General features: G+C 33.4%; 1 protein-coding gene across 4 annotated transcripts in view; it reads right to left on the reverse strand.

The window, feature by feature from the left end:
- Window positions 1-492: 492 nt before the first annotated feature.
- The window catches only part of LOC120769547 (protein sax-3), a 289,146-nt gene continuing 265,983 nt past the window's right edge, over window positions 493-23,655 (reverse strand). For all 4 annotated transcript variants that reach the window (XM_040096596.1, XM_040096595.1, XM_040096594.1 and 1 more), the window contains 5 exons: window positions 18,717-18,812; window positions 18,193-18,439; window positions 17,781-17,944; window positions 12,123-12,354; window positions 493-3,551 (listed from right to left, as the gene is read on the reverse strand). In XM_040096596.1, the coding sequence (XP_039952530.1) occupies window positions 2,129-3,551; window positions 12,123-12,354; window positions 17,781-17,944; window positions 18,193-18,439; window positions 18,717-18,812 (2,162 nt within the window). In that variant the 3' untranslated portion in view covers window positions 493-2,128. The remainder of the gene's footprint in view (window positions 3,552-12,122; window positions 12,355-17,780; window positions 17,945-18,192; window positions 18,440-18,716; window positions 18,813-23,655) is intronic.

A 23,655-nucleotide genomic window follows, 5' to 3' on the forward strand; every position in this document is an offset into this window, starting at 1 on the left:
TTGAAATTTTCTAACTTCGAGTTATTTATAAGAGTTCAACTTGAAATTTTCTCGCATGCAATAAAAATTTCCAAAAGTTAATTTCAAGAAAATTTTAAAATTTAGGTCCGATGCTGTGAACAAATTCGATTTAAAATTTTCTCGCATGAAATAAAAACTTTCAAAAAATTTTTTTTAAGAAAAATTTTAAATTTTAGAAGCTAGGAATAATATAGTTTTGCCATATATTACACATGCAAAATCTTAAATTTGATTTATTTTTGTTTCCTGTTATGCCGAGGTTCCTACGCACTAACAGCCGAGAGTTGATGTACAAAATCTAGAACAAAATTTGTACCAAACAATGTAAATATCTTTTTCAAACACATATTGTACATAAGTACATTAAAATATGTTACTGGCAGATATGTACATTAATATGTACTTAAACATGTATATACATATATGTTTGCAGATACCAAATTTATTTTTACGTAACATTTTTTATCCCCCTATCACCCTGCTTCCGCGCAATTTCCAGTACACACAAATATTCATATAAATTTTACTTAACTCAAAGCTTTTTCTATTTACAAAAAGGGTTTATTTATTGAAATTTTACTGCATTTAATTTTAAAGTACCTCCTAAAAGAAAAACACGCACACAATTTAAATTCCTTACTTTGACATTGAACATATTTATTTCACATAAATTTCAATACAATTTATTTTTACAATTTTTATTTCGCGATTTTTTGCTTATTTTTCTTTGCTTGGAAGCATATTATGTACATACAAATATGTTTTTCCATATTCTTATGACACCTTAGAAAATATATTAGTGTTTTACTAAAAAATTATAATTACTAATTTTATATATTTTTAAATTTATTTTTATTTTTATATTTTAGTACATTTTCTTTTATGCAATTTTCACATCAATAACAGCCTATCTTACAGTGTGTCGCCTACAATGAGATTCACTACGAAATCTGCATTACCACCTTGTGTACTTGTATGTGTATATGTGTGCGTGTGTGTGTTTGTATTTCTCTGGCAGAGCTAGTGTTCATCATTTATCGGCCCCCTTAATATATTATTTAGCATTTATATGTATAATATGTCTGTAGTCGTTTGTGTGTTAGTTTACTTTTTATTAGGAGTACAACAACAATCACTTGCAGTTTGCTTTACATAATATTGATTGGCGAATATTATTTCTTACGTCAAACTCACTTGCTGATGAAATCATTTTGCAGCCAGCAATATTCAGCAGCATTTTAATTACAGTTATATTATAGAATCAGTCTTTAAACGCATTTGAAGCGTCGCGAAGAAAAATTATAAGCGGAAGAACAGTTTCGCTGAGGCCCACAGGTGTTCTGCTTGCTTAAGTCTAGTTACATTTAAAAAATTAGAAAAATATGCACATAAAGAAAGCTATCTAGTTTAGCAACGCAATTCCGAAAGAAATTTAGAAAAAATGTTGCGCAACATTTTCCATAAACATGTTGCAAGACGCAAAAAATTCCTTTGGTGGTAAATGTAAGCACTTGTGAAATTTTATGAAATTTGGCGTAAATATACCATTTCAAATGTTGCTAGAAACATGTTGCAGATATAAAAAGTAGGTAAATATAGCATTTATGGCGCTAAAACATGTTTCAGACTTCTGTAAATGTTCTATGACAACAATTTAGTCAAAACACTATCGAGCAATTTTTATTTTTTCGGTTTAAATTAAAAAAAAAAAATTAAAGAAACCTCAATTTTTTTTTAATTTATTTTCTATTCTATCATACAATAATTAATTGCGAAAAATTAAAGAAAGAATTCTACCAGTAATACCAACACCTTAGACCCCGCGCCACCCATATACAGACACCGACTATATACATGCCCCTCCGAACGCACCACTATCCCTTCAATCGCTTCACTCACTCGACTCCAGCTGGCCTTTGTTCACACGCTCACACCACGCCAACAACTCCTGCACTTCGCGTGTGTAATAATCCACCTGAGCTGCCTCATCGCACGCACTGCCTTCATCTAACCCCGCGTAACCCATCAAACCCATACCACCTTTCAATACACCCACACCGCTGCCTTTACCCACACCACATGTTACGCTAACGCACTGCGTTACCGGTCACACCAACGGCCCTTGCGGATGAGCCGACATGCTGCCACCGCTGCCACTGCCACAACCGCTGCCGCTGCTGCTCAACAAACTACGTTCACTTGCCACACTGCTGGGCGCATAAATCAAGTCACAATCGCCGCCTTGCAACATCTTATGTTGTTGCTGCTGACGTTCTTCCGCGCTCTCCGAACACGAACTCAGCGAACTGCTGCCACCGATGCTGCTGCTGTTGCTCTTGGCGGCGCTGCTGCTGCTGCTGGTCATCATCAAGTTATTGCTGCCGCTGCCGGCGCGATACGCGGCGCGCACGAAAGGCTGTTGTGTTTGTTGTTGCTGCTGCTGTTGTTGACTTGTTGTGCGCCAACTGTTGCCGCTGTTGTTGGCGCTGAGTGTGATGGCCACGCTGGGATGCACTTGATTTGAGGGCGTTAAAGGCAGTAGGTGTTGCTGTTGTTGTTGCTGCTGTTGTTTATGCTGCTGCTGTGGCTGTGGCTGTTGTTCGTCCACCTTCACATAGAGACGCTCCATGTCGCCATCCAAGTCACCGTCCGCCGTGTGGTACAATGCCTGTTCGTCCTCGTGCGACATCAGCATGGCCATGGGCGATGGCGAACCGCCGCAACCGGAGTCGGCCAGGCCATTGTAACAGAACGAGCCGGCATCTAAATCCAGCAAATTTTTAGACAACTCTGTGGTGCCGTTATCGTGGCCACCGCCATTGCCATTGTGGTTGTTGTTGTTCAAAGCATTCATTTTCTGCACTTGCTGCTTCTCAATGCTCAAGCTGGGTTGTTGCTGGTGTGGTTGTTGCTGTTGCATGATAACCTTAAAGCGTCCACTGCCGCCACCCATGCCATGTTGTCGGCGCAGCGTGCCAACACCGTTAAATTGCTGCTGCATAGGTTGTAGCTGCAATTGCTGTTGTTGTTGTTGTTGGTGTTGCTCACCTGCCGTATCATAGGTGTGACAGCCGCTCAACTTGTTCTCCGTGATATGTATCTTCTCCTTGGCATAGTAATATTGCTCCGAATAGGCGGACCGATTGCTCGAGTTGCTCGGATATGTCTCGCTGGCCACCGACATCGGCTGGTAAATATTGCCCAAAGAGTGTTGCTGCTGTTGTTGTTGCTGCTGATGATAGTGTGGATGCATGGGTCTTTGATGTGGCTGCAGGAATTGTTGTTGTTGTAGCTGCTGCTGCTGCTGTTGTTGCATGCGGAAATCGCCTGGCCGTTGCTGATAACGCGGCTGCTGTTGTTGCTGCTGCTGGTGTTGACCGCCGCCATTCAATATGGCCGATGTGGCGTAGGGCGCTGGCGAGCTAGTCTCATGGCGTTGGGCGCCACCGCAGCCATACTCGCTGGGCGCTTTGCCGAAACTGGACACCTCCGCGTAGTCGGTGGGTATATTCGAGTATTCGCCGGCATATCTGCAACGGCAAAGATAACAAAAATATAGAATAGAATATGCACGAAAATTGCAAAAACAAAAACAGCAACATTTATTATGGCGAGGGTTACAAATGGCGGCTATGAATTGCCGAAAGCTGGCACATGCTAAAGTAAAACATAGCACGCTTTTAGGCTTTGCATTTGGAGGCAAGTGGGGATGGGTGTGTTGGAAAAACATTCAAAATTTCACTGATTTCCTTTTTCCAATGAAATCATAATTTTAACGCTTTTCACTGGATTTCAACGCGATTTATAGGCGCGCATCGCTGGCTCTCACACACACCCACAGCTGATAACAACCAAATACTCGGCGCATGTACGCGTATATTTATGATAGGTTACGGTATTAACGCTTAATACGCCGAAATACGGCAAATGGTCAGCGTCAGATAGGAATTTGAATGCACTTTTGCCTACATTCAGCTGAACGCGCGCGCAAAAAAATGTATTTCTATGAAGCGCTAAGCTTCGTATAAGCAAAACCCTCGCAATAAATGTCAAATAAATATATTTAAGCCGCGACCCAGCGTAAAGCTTAAAAATATTTTGTAAAAATTTGGCAAAATTAAACAAAAAAATGTAAAAAGTTCACTCATTTGTGATTGTCTGTCGTTATGGTTACAGCTTTGCTAAAAGTGAGCTGAGCATTATAATAAAATGGCGCCTAAGCCGCAGCTATGCATCTGCCTCAGCTGTTCCCGTGATTTTTATGATGAGTGGAGCAAATATTTTAGAAATAGAGCGGCTTATAGAACTTTTAGAAATTTATAATTTCGAAAATAAAGTTGGGTTAGGTAGATTTGATTCAGTGAAAATATTTATATTTAAAAAATAGTTCAAAAGATTTTCCGTAAATGAAATGAGAAGTGTCGTTTTATTTTAGAAATAGCGCTGATTATAGAACTTTTAAAGACTACTCCTGTTGGACTTAGCAATTGAATTCCATCTGGTTACGCAAAGGACCGAACTGGTCTATGCGTGGCTTCTTAGCCTACCAGATTAATCAAACCTATTTGAAAGTCTCAAAAATTTTATCCTTTTTTATAGCTCACTCGCTCACCTTAACTTGTGTTCTTCGAACAAGTTCCCAAAATGCTTTAACTAGTCGCTTATTTGCGCTTAATGACTTATTATACACCTTGTATATGCATTCTTGATAATTGATAGTCCGGTAGTTTGGCTGTTCGTTTGTACTATATACGAAAATATATGAGAGAAGTTACCATTTACATATAAAGCAATTAATATTTACTACACTTTAAGGCGTTTTTCTTTTCATACCCTCAATATTGCCACGAAGTTTGTACATACATATATACCATATATTTTATATATATAATGATCAGCATAATGACCTGAGTCGATTTACCCCTGTCTATCTGTCTGTATATACGAAATAGTTCCTCACTTATTGAGATATTGATGTGAAATTTTGCACACGTCCTTCTCTCGCTAAAAAGCTGGTCTTCAGAATAGCATATAGCTGTCATATAAACTGAACAATCGGAATCTAGTGATGGTATGGTAAACTTTTTCATTTGACAAGATATCTTCACGAGATTTGGCATGAATCATTATCTCTGGCAACAACGCAATCTCTGCAAAAATTGGATCGAGTCACTAGAGTTCTTGTAAAAAATATTTTGTATTTGAGAAGGGCATTGTAGCTGCTGAAGTTAACAATTGTTCTCGTTGAGCATACCTTTAAGCGTGATTTTTGTTTTGGTTGTTTTTTGGAGGTTAGGTATTCGAGAGAGTTCTTTGTTTTGGTTTAAGGTTCCAACAATTATATATTATAATGTTTTCCCGAAAAAATGTGAATTTCTTCAACCATATCTTTTATTTTTTGTCGAAAAAATATATGGGTTTGTGCAGAGCTCACTCGCAGATACTTCGATATTCTACAATAGAATTGGCATCGCTTTCATTTTCCAAAAAAACCATTCTGTAGAATAGTGAGTGGAGTTTTCAAGCACAAGAAAGGATACAAAAGCTGTTGTATTATAGATATATAATTTTCAAAAGCGTATACATAGACGCCTTATTGGTATACATATATGTACTACTAAAAGCAAAAAATAGTAAGATATTTTTTTATAGTTCAAAAAATGTTTCGACGATTGGGTTTTCGAGCAAACTGTTAATTAAAAAGTCTTACTATTTGTTGCCCACATTGTTTCATAAAAAAAGTATATCATAAAAATATTTATTTATATTATAAACAGAGCTAACTTAAATTCAAGGAGCACGTACTTCAAGCACTGAATAAAATGTTGGCCGATCCTCGGTTGATTTAATTAATTTTCCACATGAAAATAAATAATTTTCTAGCCAAATTTCAATTACAGAATTTATTCAAAAATTATTTAACAAAATTTACATAAAACAGAAAAAAAAATATTTAAAGGCAAACTAAAAAATAAAAATATTTCATGGTAAATTATTAAAAATTAATTTAAACTAAAAATACGAAACTTAAGCACCAAATTCTGTGCTTCCGTGCAAAAGCGCTAGAGAAAACACAGATAGACCCATGGACTGCTACAACCATACAGACATAATAATTGCAATTACTGTGCGCTGCATTTGCGCTGTTATTGCCATCAATAATTGTGGAAATAATCAGGAAAATTTCGTGTTAAAGTCAACACAAGCACAACTAGCCGCACTTAGAGGCGGAAAGCGCGGGAAAAACGCCAGCGTACGCGTGTGAATTCCATGACTACAATAAGTTGTGTGTCGAAGTAAGCTTTACCGTTGGTAAAATACATGGTAACTGCCCGATTTTCTGCATATGTGCATGTGTGTATGTGTGTCACCCATGTTTGTATGTAATTATGTTGCGCTGTTGCATGTTTTTTTGGTTTAATTAAATTTTAATAATTATTAATTATTTTCGAGCTATATGATACACTTCATAACGGTACGTGCTGCTACAGCCGCATCTGCGGGATATTATGATAATATTTACTTTATTATTATTATAACTTTTTGACTATATGCGCGGGTGTATATGAGCACATACAGCACATTTGCTACAAAAGCGACACAACTCGAAAAATGGCAAATGTTCAGGAGTTGGTGGACGCGATTAGCACAAAGGAAGAACTTACTGTGATTATTCAGTTAAGTATGATAGTGATGACGGTGGAATTTCTTGGGTAGGCAGATGAGTGTATTGGGAGCCGATATATAGGAAAAAATTGGTTTTGGAAATTTTTGAGTTGTGCCGCTTTAGTGGTTTGTCTGCGATATTAGTATGTATATTATTATTTGGAGTTCTTTATCGTTACCCAGTGAACAAATTGTAATGAGCTGAAGGAAATTGGATGAGGATTTTTTTTAAATTATTTTAATTTTTTAGTGATTTAAATTAAATTTTTTTCTTAATTATTTTAATTTTTTCTTAATTTTTGAATTTTTTTTTATTATTTTAATTTTTAAAATTTATTTTTACTTTTCAGGTTTAATAATTTTTAAAATTATTTTAAATTTTCTTAATTTTGTCTTTAATTTTAATTAAATAATTAATTAAATATTTTTAATCCTTTTATCATTTTTGTAATTTTTATATTTAGTTTTGATTTTCTCAAATTTATTCCTAATTTTTTCAATTTTTTTTTTAATTATTTAAATATTTTTTTTTTATTTTTAATAATATCTTTAAATAACTTAAATAAAAATTTTGTTTATTATTTTTTTTTCTAATTTTTTCTTTACCATTTTTTAAATAACTTTTCCGAGTTGAATATTAATCAAATATTTCATATTATATTTTTCAATACTTTCTGTTAATATTTTATCAGTTTTGTCATTAATCATGTTCTAATTTTTCATACTTGTTACAATTTTTTTTTTTAATTTTCAACTAAGACTTAAGCAAAAATTATAAGTTTTTTCTCCATTCACTTATTGGAAATTGCTTAACCCATTCATACAATATATTAAATGGAGCCACGCACTACATATACAACACATATTTGCGTATCCTCATAGCAACCACGCTGTAAAATTTTTCTTTTTGCTACATTTAATTTTTTTAATGTGCCTTAATGACTAATTAAATATGTAAAAATGCAATTGTCGCGATAAACGCGTTGCTTTGAGCTTTAACTTACACTTCCTCTATACAGACATGCATGTGTGTGTGTGATATGATAGCTGTAGGTACGCGCTTTATCATGCGCCTTTATGCGTAAATTAATAACAAATTAATACAAATTACACAGTAAAATGCACACAGCAGTTAATGATTATTTTATGCAATTTGAAATTGAGTAAAGTTCATGGGGAATTTGCAATTAAAAATTTAAAGGCCAGCAGGGCGTATGAGTGATATTAAACCGTGCTGAAGTGTCTGATGTAATGGGCAATATTAAAGCGGCGACAAGCGAGCGTGTGCGCAAATTACGAGTGATTAAATGAGGACCGTGTTTACATTTAAATTTTAAACCATTTTAAACAACCAACGCAATTTGATAAAAAATACTTTTTCTTCAAAAATTTAAAATAAACATAAACTTTTCTTAATAATTTCATGTGTAAAATATTTTTTTTCTAATTAGAATTTTTTTTTAATAACTTGTGTAATTTTTAATAAAATTTCTAAAATAATTTTAATATAAGTTTACATAGCTTTACAATTGTTCAAACATCCTTATTTCGATTTTTTTTTGTTTCTTATTTGACCAACAATTTTTTATTTCAATTCTTTTTTTTTATTTTAAAACATTTGTTAATATTTTTTTTAGTTTTTTTGAACTGAATGGTTTTTGTTTTCAATTTTTTTTTCTAATATTTAATTTTAAGAAAAATGTATCTTAAATTTTGATATCGATATACAATTTTTTTATATTTTTTTTAATGTGTTTATAAATATTTTTATTTCAATTTTTAAAGAAAAAATGTATAAAACCCTTAAAAAATATATATACATAAAACTTATAAAAAAAATATAATACCAGTAATTATTTGCCAAAACAAAATTATTTTTATTCATATTTAATTTTGTTTTAATTTTAAAATTAATCTTTGTTTTGGAAAATTTAATTTTTAGTCATATTTTTTGTTATAATTTAATAAAAAAATAAAAGTAAATGAAAACAAAAATAATTTTTGTATTTTTCAATAATTGAAATACATGATTTTTTATTTTTTTTTAAATTAATTTTACAAAAACTTGACAAACAATTGTTTTGAAAAATAATTACAATTTTTATTCATTTTAATATTTTTTTAATTTCATAATTTTTTTTAAATGTTAAAAACACTTCAACGCTTCACCAAAAAATTTATTTCAGCTTACTTTCACTCACATTTATCTTTATATTCACAAACTCACAAGCCTTCATACATACAAATTCATTCATATAACTATTGCTGTACAATTTTCGAAATATGAAAAATATTCACACACTCACATTTTCTCTGCCAAAACAATTACACAAACAAATCAAGCAAGCGTAATTCACACAAAATTTGTTCGGAATTTTTTGCTACCACAAATTAACCGCTAATAATGCCACATCGACACATGCAAAGTATGCGAGGCATTTGCGTAAATGCCGAATACCAATGCGTATTAAATATTTTGAAACTTCAAAGCGCATAGCAAATACACATAACGGTACATTTGTTCGTGCGTCTAAATATCGCTATACTGGCAGCACGGCATTTTTTTCATGCATAAATATGCAAATTCAAATATTGAATTATTAATGACTGCCAACGTGACATGCTAGCGCGTAAAAGCGTAGCCGCTAATTTGCGCTATTTAGTGGGAGCGTGCACTGAGAGAAATTATTTGAACGGCTTTAAAATGATTTCTGACTTACATCTACTTGAAATATTCAAAATGTCTTTAAGAAAAGTAATATTCTCAGAAGAAAGAAAATATAATAAATAAATAAAAATAAAAACAAAAAAAAAATTTAAGAAAAAAATTTACATTTATAATATTTTTTGTATCAAAACTTCCTTAAATACTTTTTCAATCAAAAAAATATTTTTATAACAGACAATTATTGTTTGATTTGAAATTATTTATTACTTAAAATACTCAAAATTTATTTTAAATAAATTGTAATAAAAAAAGGACATAATTAAACAATTGGGGAAAAAATAAACAACCAAATATTAAAAAAAAAATTAAATACATTTTTTTACGTAAATTTTTGGATTACTTTCAAATGCTTTTGGCTTTTACTCTATGTAAAATACTCATAGTTCATTTAGAAAAAATAAATTTTCAAAACAAAAACAAAAAACAAGTAAACAGCACAAAATTTTCAAAATTAGTAAAGAAAAATATCTTTTAAAGAACACAATTTTAATTCAGGCTTTTTCATTTAAAAAATATAATTTTTTAAAGACAAAAAATTTAACTTAATATATTATTAATATCAAAAACTATTCGACTGTTTTTTCCATGAAAACTTATAAAAAAATTTTAAATGATTTTTGACTTAAGCTTACTCTGAATATTCAAAATTTATTTAAAAAGATGTATTTTTCAAAATAAAAAAATATTTTTTTTAAAGAAAAAACATTTAAATGAAGTCTTTTTTAATGTCAAAAACTTACAAATTCTTGTTTTTCATGAAAAAAATTTATATTTGAGATATTACAATTTTTTTCCAATAAAACTTTTTTTCACTTTTAGCAAACACCAAAAAAAATTTAGAGTTTTGACAAAATCTGAATAAAAATTTGTAAAATTTTTGCCATTATGCGACTTTACTCTACTCATAAATCCCGCTTCTAATGGCAAAAAAAATTTTTTCTATACCTTCTATTAATCTTTATAACAAATACTGCTACTTTCGAAAATAAAAAAAAGAAATTTGTTCCACTCTGCTGAAAACTCAAAAGCAGTAGTCATAAATAAAAAATATTAGCATTAAGAGTTTTAATTAACCTGCATACATATACATATATTCAAAGCTCTCCTTAATCTTATGTTAATTCGCCTAAGCTTCCCTAATCTTCTATGAGCATTTAGGTTCAGAACGTATTATCTGCCTTTAGTCCGGTTTCTCTCAGTGCACACACTTTCACATTTGTAGCTGCGAGTTTAAATATGTTTACCTTGCTGCCACAATAATTATATACACTAATTAGTACTAATAATGTATTAATTTATGTTAAACTACTCACATCCATCAGCCATGAGCTATTAATTATTTAGGCAGCCACATCGGCAACTAAAGCAGCAGCAACAGCTTTTGCTTATTTCAGTTGCCACATGAAAATTTAGTGATAAATGAAGCGCTTGCAGTTGTTTGATAGGTCGATATTGAAATTTAATTATTTAATTGTAATTGAAGTAATTAAAATGATAGAAGTAATTAAAGGCAGAAATTTTTCAAAAAAGCAAAGATTTGTAGCAGATTTTTGAGGATTTTTAAAACGAAAAATAATTTTTAATTAATAGCTACGTTAAACTTATTAATTATGGCAATTAAATTTTATATTTTGAAAGTAAAAAAAAATAATTGAAAAAAAAAATAAAAAAAAAACAAAAAAATAATTAAAATGTATTTGAAAAAAAAGTTGTTGAAAATTTTTCGAAAAAACAAATCGAAAAAAAATTCCAATAAAAAAATCGAAAAAAAATTCGAATAAAAAATTCGAAAAAAAAAATTTCGAAATGTTCGAAAAGAAATTATCGAAATTTTGAAAATTAAAAAAGAAGTTATTGAAAGTTTGTCCACTAATATTAACCCCTATCGAAATAAAGTCTATTAAATTTTGTGCAATTTTCTTTCTTTAGCACTTGAGTTCTACTTCTTCTTCAACAAAAGTCAACAAATTTACAGCACAAAAATTGTCCGAAGGCCTTAAAATTCAATTTCTCCTTAATTTTTGCATTCAATTTTCGATTTTCAAGCACAAACACACCCACACAGAAAGCAAACATTCGTAAGAAAAGTGGTGTCACAAAGTGCCTTCATTTGCTATCAGCAACGTGCAGCCCAAGCACAAGTCCAACGACGACCGAAATACGAAAAGTTCCAAAACCAAAAATGGCAAGTGGAGGTCAACTCAATGCAATTAGCAGGCGTAAATGCAAAAATAACTATACTCAACGTTACAGTAGCACACTTTCATCTGAAGGCCTTGCCAACATTGTTAACTAAATACGCTAAGTATTAGTCACGTGCAGCCATTGCAAGCAACTAGCTTGTCTGTATGTGTTCGCCGGCACTTGCTGCATTGAGTGCGGCATATAGCTAGTGCAAACAAGCTCGGCAGAGTTACATTTCGTATGCAGGGATATGAAATTTACCAAAAAAATATAAAAAATCAATTACAGGATGCATAGTTTCAGGCGCTCAGCAATATAAATCCAATCATAAGCAATGTAGCGCATACACGTTTGAGATGGTTGTGCAATTTATCGGCTGCTATCAATTTTAATAGTTCAAATGCATAAGGAATACTCACTACGCTTAGTGCCCAAAACTGTGCTACGCATAAATTTCAACGGGCACAACGCCTACCACTACAGCCATAAAAATTACATAATTTTAAGTGAAATGGCAACTCACCTTTGCTGATTGCGTTCGCCAACACCACTGCCGCTTTCACCGCTATTCACGCCAACAGTGCCGTTTGTCAGGCACACAGGTGCATAGTCGGCGATTTGATCCTTTTGCAGATCCAGTGTGTCACCTGAGGGCGATGTGCGCCACACCATGCCACCGGAGGAGGCATCCAACCAATAACCGTTGCCGTTGCGCGACAGGCTAGGCATTTTGAGCACATCGTTTGGGTGTGCGCCTAAAAGTAGTTTGAAAAATGAGATTTGAGATTTCAGGCTATAAAAGTAGTGAATTTATGTTTTTAATGTTAAAATATTTTTTTTTAGTTTTAAGATACATTTCTTTTTAATTTAAAAGTATTTAAACATTTTTTTTTTGTTAATGTAAAAGATCTTTTTTTTTTATTTTTTAAAGTTTAATATTTAAAAAATTCTAAAATACTTTTTTTTTAATTTTAAAATATTTTTTTAATTTCAAATTATTTAAATAAAAGTTTTGTTTGATAATTTAAAATAATTTTTGTTTAATTTTTTAAAGTTTGTTTAATTTTTTAAAGTTTTTTGTTTAAAAAATTCTAAAATTATTTTGTTAATTTTAAAATATTATTATTTTTTAATTTCAGAGTATTTTTTTATTTAAAATTGATTTTTTTTGTTGATTTAAAAGATTTTTTTTAATTTCAAAAATGTTTTTTTTTTTTAATTTTAAAGGAATGCTTCAATAGCTTTCTAGTCTCATGAACTTAGTAAGCTTACGTAGTAGAGAAAAAATGAGCCCCGATTGTCATATTGAAGATATATTACTTCGCTTCTGTTAACACTTGCTTGGGTTATATTGGAAGTTCGTATTACACTTTCATTTCGATTTTTCAAGTATCTAAGCAGCAAGTTACTTAACCAGATATCTATATTTTTCAATTTTATTACCCATAATTATTAGAATTTCCCTGCCTTAATACTCTCTACTTTTTTTTCTACTTTTTCTGAAACTGCCTGAAAACACTTATTATCGTGATGTCTCGACAAACTGTATTCAATAATCGATTAAATCTTCTTTTTCTATAGATCTCTTCACATTAATACCAAACTAGGTATGTGTTTTCGATTATCGCTAAAAGTTAAGTTGCTGTTGCTTATATTTAAGGTGAATTTGCGCAGTGGCTAAAGTCCATTCAATTTTTTTGCCTACCTTTAGGCTGAATTAGCAAATAACGTTCGAATAAAAGTTCGAAAATGTTAAGGGAACGAAAAAAATATTAAAAACTAATATACTAATGTGGCTGTCTTACCTTAAAGCGTATTTGGAAATTGCATGCGATAATATGCTTTGAAAATATGTTCTTTTAGAAAAAAATATTATTTAAAGAAAATTTTTTAAATTTGCGAAAATAATAAAATTACTGCGGATATTGGCAAACTTTTAGTAAAACAGACACACAACAATAAAATAAACCTTTCGCTGCTTTACCTTGCATATTTATACCCTGAACAGTGTATGTACATATATTAAGTTTGTCTCAATATTTGTAGCAAATTTGGTGCATATACGTGAACTAGTGCCTCGGTTTTTGAGATATATGTATGTAGATATGGAATTTTATATATATCATTTCCTCACTAAGAAGCTGCTTATTTGTCGAAACCATTGATATCGGATCACTATAGCATATAGCTGTCATACAAACTGGACGATCGGAGTCAAGCGCTTGCATGGGAAACTTTTCCATTTGACGAGATATCTTTACAAGATTTGTGGAGGATTATTTTCTGAGTCAATGATGCAATACCTGAAGAAATTGTTCAGATCGGTTTACTATAGCATGTAGCTGTCATACAAAGTGACCGACCAAAATCGGATTCTTGTATGGAAAACTTTTTTATTTGACAGGTAATTTTTACAAAATTTGGCGTATATTATTGTCGAAAGCAAAGGCACAATTTTCGAAAGAATGATTAAGATCGGCTAGAGCATAAAGCTGCCATGCAAGCTGGCCAACTAAAAATGTAATATCACGTTGTTGTATGAAAATTTATTGATTTGTGTAAACTATTATGACTTCCCTGCAATCGAAATTATCGTTTCTTCTTATTCATAACAAAAAACAATATTTTTAAGCCAAAAAAATTTTTAATTTTTTTAGCCGAAAATTTATATATATTAAATAGCTATATTTTGCAACGATTTAAATGCCACTGCTGCTGACTACGCAATTATTTTTGAACGCATTTGATTTATGCGCATTATTAAATTTTTCCATTAAACGCTTTACCATATATTTATTTGCATGTAAATGCAAAACAAAAAAAAAACATTTTTTTAAATAAATAAAAAAATAAATCGCACCGAAGGCACTTTATACGCGGTTGCATTGTGGGCGTCTGCGGCATTTTGTCATGTGTTAATAAATGACACATGCAACCATCATTGTCCTGTGTACAGCGCCGCATGCATAAATATTGTTGCATGCAATGTTCCTTCCCACACACATAAGCACACGCACAAAAGTACGCGCGTGCTGGAAAGCTTTTAATGCCATTATAGCAGACAAGTGACCAGAATGGCCGGCATAGTTAGTAGCGTTGTATGGCATTTAGCAAAGTGAATGTTGCGAAATGTGAGTGAGCACAGCGAAAAAGCAAGAAAAATAATGCAAAAAAAAAATTGCAAAAAAAAGAGAAAAAAACGCAAAGCAAATACAAAAAATAACAAAAAAGCACAAAACAAGAAAAATGGCGGAAAATCACAGCGACGGCAGCAAGCAAAGCAAACAAAAAATAATACAACAGAGCTTGTATTAAGGGCGAAAAAATCACAATAAAGTGGAAAATTGGCAACAAACAATGAAAAAATTGCTTGCATTATTGTTGTTGTTGATTTTGCCGTTGTTGCAGCAGCGCAATGAACCAATTAAACTGTCAGTAATACAACAGCGCAATGCTCAGTCAAGTGTTTTATTGCCATTGCGTTTGTATTTTTTGAATTTTATTGCATTATATGTCTTGTTAACTCTTTTTCATGCGGCAACATGTACATGTATATGTGTGTACACATTTGCAATTAATTTTTGAAACTGCATCTATTATTATTATTTTTATTTATTTTTTTTTTTGTCATTGTCACGCCAAGCATTGTTACATTTTGTTCTATATATATATATACTATTTGTGTGTATTTTACATGTACCGTTAACACAGCAGCACTTAAGCATGAAATTTCGTTCACACATACAACAACAAACATATATGCATGCCACCCACCTGCACTTGGCTGACATTCATGCCACTTCAATGGTGAGTAAATGCATCTGTGTGCGCCGCAAAGTGAGTGTGAGTGCCTTACACACACTTACAAGTAAAAATATAGGTATGAGTGTGTGTGTGGCTGCTGCCAGCTGACCAAGCACACTTTTTGGGTGGCAGCGCAATGCGCAATTTAAGTACACTTCAGTGAATGCAGTGGCGAGCGAGCGCATATATTGCAGGTACACACACACATGCGCCCACATATACACATACACACACACATAAGTGTATAAACTCTCAAGCGGCATGCACCTGCTTGCATATTTTTAACTGTTGCTGCTGTTCGAAAGCGTTTCCTGGGCAAGTAGTTGTTGTTATTGCACAACAATGCTTTCGCTACTGTAGTTTTTGTTGTTATTATTGTTGTTGTTGGCACTCCACATGCTCAACAACGCTCAAATATGGTGCGCATTTATTACTTTTGAGTGCTTTAGTTTGGCGTGCAACGCACTTGGACACACAAGTGGCTGCTTTGCGGCAATACACAGTAAATTGTATGTAATTGTAGTTCGGCAACAACTTTAAGTTGCTATTTGTAGTTGCACATTGTTTTTCACCATTTTTTGTTTTCATTGTTGTAGCAGTTTTTCGAAATAGTTGCAAATTTGCTTGTACATATGTATGTTACGTAAAAACTGCAAGCAAGCTGGTACTTGCGTGTATGCTGTGGCTTTAAACATTTTAAACGCCCAAAAGTATGCAATGATTTTCATATGTGTACCGCATATTGGTTGAAGTGTTGTATTAAATAATGTTGGCTGGCATATCGAATGAACTACAATTTCCATGATTTTATGGCAAGCCTGAAGCCCAAATGTAGGCAATATTTTGTATAAAGTAGTTAAAAAAGCTAATTTATCAATTTGTTGTAAGAAATATTTTGAAGCAAATGAAATTATTGCATGTTGCCACATGTTTTACCTGCACTATATAGCAAATATTAGCATTGATCTTATCGAAAAACGAATAGGGAGAGCAAAACTAACTTACAAGCGAGTGCTTCATAGGAAAACTGCCAAAGAAATAGTATACTTAGATTCTTCAATATTTTTATACACCGTTGTTATAAAGTTTATACCAAAATGTTGCTAAGCTATGAGAATGTTTGCTAATTGTAACCCAAATACGTATTTAATACATGTAGCGCCTAGATGTATGCTAAGAAAAATAAAAGTCGGTGAATTAAAAAAAACAAATTCGGAATGCGTCTGTAATCCTGAAAATGGGGTTTATAGACCATACGTGTATTTAAAGCAATTAGCGCCTAGATGTATGCTAAGAAAAATCAAAGTGGACATAATTGTAGAAAAGAACAAAATCAAAAATTGTCTTTAAGACTGAAAATAAGATTTATGGACTTTTAAGTGCTGGTTAATATACGTTATTATAATATAATATTTAAAAAAGTGGGCCTAATTTTAGACTAGTATTGTTGCAAAATGTAACAAATTTAGAATGAAGAGGATAACCAATGAAAATGAGTACTTATACAACTTAAATCTCAATTTTAATATTTTTCAATACAAATCTTTAGTGTTTCTAACATTTCAGAGGATTTTCTTCAACCCTTTTAAAATTTTTGTTAGTAGGACGAACATTGAAATTAATACAGACTAAATATCATTAGAGCAGACAAGTAATTATTAAGCCCTTGCCGGAATGAGCAGGAAATGATGGTCGTACTTTACGTCAGATTGATCCTCAGTTCATGCAGCTAGCGAGGTGAGACTCGAAAGTAGCATATTAGTTCGAAATATACTAGAACTAGCGATAAGCCAAAAAAACAAATTGGCGAAAGTTGGCTTTTTGCGTATAAATCTTCAAATTTTCTCAACAGGTTTACGCATTTTAAAGAGAAATAAATCTTTTGCTTGCTAATAAGAGACGTGTGGTCGCTTCTAGTGTACATCGCTCATTCTTTTTGTGTGTTATCACGAAATTATTATGTAACAAAGTGCGCGCAAAAGTTGAATGTGAAATACTTTTTCGCTACAATTTAGGTTCCCTTAGATCTGCATGTCTCAGTATAGGCAAATATAACTATACGCTTGGTCTGGTTTTAAATATATGACTGTGTCGTTTGCTTATAAAAATAGTGTGTATGTGTTGTTGTTGTATGGCATCACGCACGTAACACGCGTGTTAAATGTTTCCGTTGCCGACATTCAGGCGTCGCCGTCAATGATGCTGCAGCTGACTCCATCCGGCACAGCAATCAGCTGGCAACTGTTCTCGGCATCCACACAAACACATCCGTGCATGGTGTATGCGTGAGCAATTTTTTATACAGCTTTATAGTTTTCTTTTCTTTTTTTGTGTGCGTTTTTGTGAAATATTCTTATACAATTTACTGTCAACTCACCTCTGATTGTATTCAATGCCGATTGTTTCATCATCATGTGCTTGCGTTTAATGAAAACCATTGCGCCGAGTGAGAGCATCATCATGGCCAAAAAGGCGCCGAGCAGAATAATGAACCAGGGTTGTGTGAGCACATCGTCGACATGGTCCTGATTGATGGGGTAGCTGTAGAAGTAGAAAGAAATATAATAATAATAATACAATTAGTACATAAATAATAAGAAAAAAAATAAATAAAAATAAATAAATAAAAATTAATTAAAAAAAATTTATTTTAACGAAAATATTGCCAAATTTTCTTAAAAAATCATATTTTGGTTGAACCAAGTTTTTTCTGATACTTGTGTAAATTTTTTTTTTTATAATTTCGATAATTTTTCATTCTCCTTCCGCACCAAATCTTATTTACTCACCGTTGATTAATGAACGGATCCAACCGTTTGGTTATTGGATCCAAGCGCAGCGTTGCCGGCGCACAATAAGGTCCAATGCCAGCATTATTGCCAGCTGCTACGCTAACTGTATACATCACACCCTCCGTTAGATTGGCCAACACCAGTGTGGGTGAGGCAGAGTCAATGGTCACATTTGTTAGTATGCGTGAGAAATTGTGCGCCGTATCAATGCCACGCACAATCACGTGATAGAATAGTAAGATGCCTGTGGAGCAAGAAAAGAAGAGTTTAAAGAAAATATGTACATATGTGTATGAAAAGCTGACAACTATTTCACTAAATTTAGTATTAAATTTGTGCTTACTTAGAAGAAAGCTATTGTGTAAATTACTTAGAAAAATTTAGAAAATTTTTCAAAATTTCCAAGCATGCCACATCGATTTAAAATTGAAATCTGTACTTTGTTATTCATTTATATTTCATTTCCACTAAACTTGTTCACGCTTTTTAAACATACTTTTAACTCTTTTTCTATTACTCACCATGCTGTGGCTTCATTGCTGGTGCTCGCCATTTCAAAAATACCGCTGAGGAGTTCAATAGCACAGCTTCCATGCCGAATGGTGTCTCGTTGATAACTGTAAATATAAAGATAAAATAAAATTGAGATACATATGAATATAGTTAGATAACATATAGTCAAGTGTAAAATACATATGTGCATTAGGTTGAAAAAAACTTTTATTTTTTTCGCTTGGTACTCTTCATATATCCTTAGACACCTCCAAGAAAGTTTCTAGAAGTACTTGCTTTTAATTTAAAATTTTTTTCTGTGGCACACATTTTCTCAAAAAAATTAACTTCAAAAAGAGTCCTTCGTCCAAGTCTTTAAGATCAGTATCTCAAAGACCTGTGTAAAATTTCATAAAATTTTATGAAGATCGGTTGGGTAGTTCTTGAGAAATCTTGCCAAACGGCTTCAAAAACACAGTTTCGAGAAAAATGCATTTAAAAAAGGCGCACTTTGCCTAGCTAGCCTTGAGCGCACAAATTCTTAAGGCTATATCTCCAAAAATATTACTTGTACCAACTAGAAAATTTAAGACAAAGTTAGGGTGTTGTAGAATTTAATAAGTCAATAAAAAATACATTTTTTGAAACCCGTAAACCCATGTAACCCCTTAAGAGATATTTAAAACTGCTTCTTAACTCTCCATAGTAACATTTTTTGGGTAGGTATGGTCTATAGACGTTAATAACAATCTTTTTCTTGTACCGTTAGGTGCTCCGTAGGCTTCTTGTGCTTCACTGATAAATTATTGGGCTTCAGACCAGCTCAGCAAGCGTCAACTACCCGCAGCTGTGCAGTTGCCCGCTTTTTTTGATTGGAGGAAATCGTAAGAGCTTTGCGAACTCTTCGTTCTCAGCAGAGTCCACCTTTCCATGGTTGTAGAAAATTCTAACTTGACAATGTCCGATTGGGATTCATGCAGTAAGATTGAACATCTTACCAGATACTAGGTGCATTAATGGTTTGCAGTAAGATGAGATAGAATCACCTCCACACTTGCTTCTAAAATCTCTCGATTTTGCCAGTTTAAAGCAAAAACCACTTGGGTCTTATATTTCCAGACAATTTCAGGATAATTAGCGGAAATAGAAATAAAACACTTAAGCAGATTTGTGATGGTTTCACGGCGGTTTTGCTTTTGGATTACCGATGTTCAATTGAAGGAGTTTTTCGTTTGGCTTCACAAATGAATGTTTAAACATAACAGTCTAAGTGTGATGCCTCGTCATGCTGAGCGATCTAATCTTACGACTTAATCTTCTTATAGGGAACTCATAGAGATTTGAGCCATATTAGTTTCTGATGGAGTAGTGCTAAAATGCAGTCCTTGATATTATTCGTAAAATACCCAAAAATGTTGACTTTAATATTATCCTTAAGTATCCTTGATTTTACTACTGAAGTGCCTAAAAATATTGCCCTAAAGTACCCAAAAATGTTGAGGTTAATATTACTCTAAAATGCCTAAAACATAAATTTTTTCATTATCATTTATTTAACATGTGATCACATTAAATCCTGTGCAAAGCAATTTCATTCAAATTTGAAGAAAGTGTTTATGTAAATGAAAGTGAGGGTTATCATGCATATGTAGATATGCATATATACATACATATATACACATATAGAAAGCGCACATATACTTTAAAATGCACAAAGCAATTCCTCAGCGTCCGTTAACAAGTGTGAGTAAGTGTCTGAGTGCATAAATCCCAGTTGATTGAGTGTTGGAATTTTGTGGCAACGCTGGCAATTTCTAACTCATTTCGCTAAGCTATTTTTGTCTACGCTCAACTCTTTGTTTCGACTCTTCACGCCAACACTTTTGTTGTTATAGCTATACTTTTTTGTAATTTTTGCTTTCTGTGTGCAACTCACACCACATTTTGTGGCACATACAATGCGCTCATTATTATGCATGTATGCATCAAGTGCGAAGTATAGAAAAGAAAAGTTAAGCTGCAACGGTAGCTAAGTAACGCAAAGCAAAGCAATTTCTATTTAGATAAACACACGCCAACTCCACCCCACTTCGTTCCCGCCACTGTACTGAAATCGAGGGAGGTGGAAAGTGTGAGCAGTGCTGCCAGCCACCAACACAATCAAACATTTAGCTAAATGAAGGTGGCAGCGCTGCTGGTGAGTGGGTGCCTGCGCAGTGTGCGTGATCTCAAGGGAGCAGCAAAAGCGGCGGTGAAGTGCCGAGGGCGCACAAGGCGACAAATTAGTGTGCCTGCCAGTTGTCTGTGTGTTTGCTTGGCAAATACGCGCACATGTATATGTATGTATGCAACAGCAACCGCCATGTTATGTGTGTGCATATGTAAAGTACCGTTTACTTTGCTGGCTTGTGCTTTTCTTTTGCATCATTTTTCAAATTGCATACAAATTGCAGCACGAAACAGCAGTTGACATTTGAGTTGTGTCGCCAATGCATATCTTCCACATCCTCACACACACGCTCATGCTCACATGTGCCGTCGTCATTGCCGCCGCCTGTATGTGATCTGCATACTCGCGCCGCACTTGTGGCAATACCTCAGCAAATACGCTGCTGCAAACAAATAAAAACGCCTTTAAAGCGAAACGCTGGAACTTTTGCGGTTGTTTACTCAACTCGAAACGCGTCCCCACTTCACCACAGTCGCATAATGCGCCGCAGGCACCACAGCGCCGCACACACATACACCCAAACGTTGCACACGACATCGATGTCCCAGTGCACACCTTCTTCCTTTGTTGGCGCTTATTTACATGTCGCTGCTTACTGAGAATTCCAGCATGCTCCACAAGCGCCTGCAAGTATGCTATGATAAATCTGTTTCGCATGGCAAATGCATATGCGTGTGGCTGTATGTGTGTACAGCTTGTTTATGTATTTGTGTCTGCATATAAAATAATTGTTGTTTATCTTTTTCGCAATTGCAATTGCAATTTCTCCACAATTTCGCTTTTTTCCTAACTCTAATAGCAGTCTGGTTGTGTGGGTTGCTGTGAAAGTATGAGTGTGTTAAGGTGGGTGTATGAAGCTGCGTACTTCAATGTGCTGGTTTGGAGTATGTGTTTCTGTAGCGCAAGAAAGCAATTCCAAAGTGGAAATGTGATGAATACGGAATGAGTTTGATTTAATATTTTTGCTGCGCAACAACTTTGTAACGCGATTCTGCATGGTGTAGGTGTATTGTGCCAGAAAATCGGTGTGGATTTAGAATTTGCGTACAAAGTACAGATATACCATATATACGAACGGGCTTTCGTATACGTGAATGTGTATAGTATATATATAAAATATTTATAGATTATATAGGGTTTCAATTAGCTGCGCTCAGGTAAAGATAAATATTTATATACAATTAATATAAAGATAAAATTACAGATAAAGATAAATATAATAGGAAAACTCTTTCACTTAAGTTGCACCGAGGCTAAAATACCTTTCACAGGTCCATTTATTGCAGCATAGAAGGTATTAAAATATCTCTATATTGATTTTGTTGGGTCGGTTTGTATGGCAGCTATATGCTATAGTGAGCCGATTTGAACAATTTTTATGAAAAATGTAGCACTGTCTTGTTTAATAATCTATGCCAAATTTCATGTAGATACCTCGTCGAATAAAAAAGTTTTCCATACAAAAATATTATTTGGATCGGTTAGTTTGTATGACAGCTATATGCTATATTAGTCCGATCTGAAAAATTTTCTAGGAAGTTATAGTGTGATTTCAGGCAATATTCTGTGCCAAATCTCATGAAAATATCTCGTCAAATAAAAGAGGTTGTTCTATAAGGACTTGATTTTATTTGGCCAATTTGTAGGCAGCTGTGACAATAACTTATGTGAAATTTCGTGCAGATATCTCATTAAATAAAAAATTTTTCATAAAAGAACTTAATTTTGATCGTTCAGTTTGTTAGGCAGCTATATGTTAAAGAGCTCCCATCTGAAAATGTTTTTCAGAGATTTTAGCATTCTTTCAGAAAATAATGCATGCCAAATTTTTTTAAGATATCTGAATAAATACAAGATATATCCATACAAGAACTTGATGTTGATCGTTCAGTTTGTTAGGCAGCTATATGCTATAGTAGTCCGTTATCGTCAATATCGACAGAAAAAAAGCTTCTTGGTGAGAAAAGATCAAGTGCAAGATTTCAGAGCGCTAATTCAAAAACTGAGCGATATACCTACCGTCAAACAAAGGCAACTGCTGTCAGAAACATATACACAGTATATACAGGTAGTACTCATACAAGTATAAGTTTCCATCAATGTTGCCTTGCAGTTTCGGCACCTAATTGTATATTTACTTTCGCAAAAAAGTTTGCACACCATCAACTTAACTAATTTGTGTATTTACACGCTTAACGCATGACTTCTCACCGTGCTCCCATATGCTTCATGCAAGGACGCGCTAGTTCAATTCAATACCAAGCAACAAATATAATACATTTGCAAATATTCCGCAAACAATATCCCTTGTGTTACTTTTCAATATTACTCAATACAATATTACAGAATTACAACAATCGCTTTGTGTTTGCGAGCACTTTCTCAAACGACCCTTGAAATTGCCGACCCTCTGATTACCCGCAGCGGCAAAGAGCACACTTGGTGGAGGAAGAAAGTGCGACAAACACAAAATAAATGAAACCTGGCACATGTGTGCCGCACCGGCCCACCTCTAAGGACGCTACTTAGCATTTAGGGCACAGCTGATGTTGCAACACATCGATTGAAATCGAAAATTTCGCATTTACGAAATGAAATTTGTCGAGTACGCCTCCTTTTACTCTTTTTTGTCAAGCATTTTTCAATCATTTATTCCTTGTTGCGTTGTTACATTATGAAATTAGGTTATTGTTACGAAAGGGAACAAAGGATTGGCGCTGTAGCAGGCAATGGCTGTT

The sequence above is a fragment of the Bactrocera tryoni genome, chromosome 2 (genome assembly GCF_016617805.1).
Source record: "Bactrocera tryoni isolate S06 chromosome 2, CSIRO_BtryS06_freeze2, whole genome shotgun sequence".
In the NCBI taxonomy this organism is placed as follows: Eukaryota; Metazoa; Arthropoda; class Insecta; order Diptera; family Tephritidae; genus Bactrocera; species Bactrocera tryoni.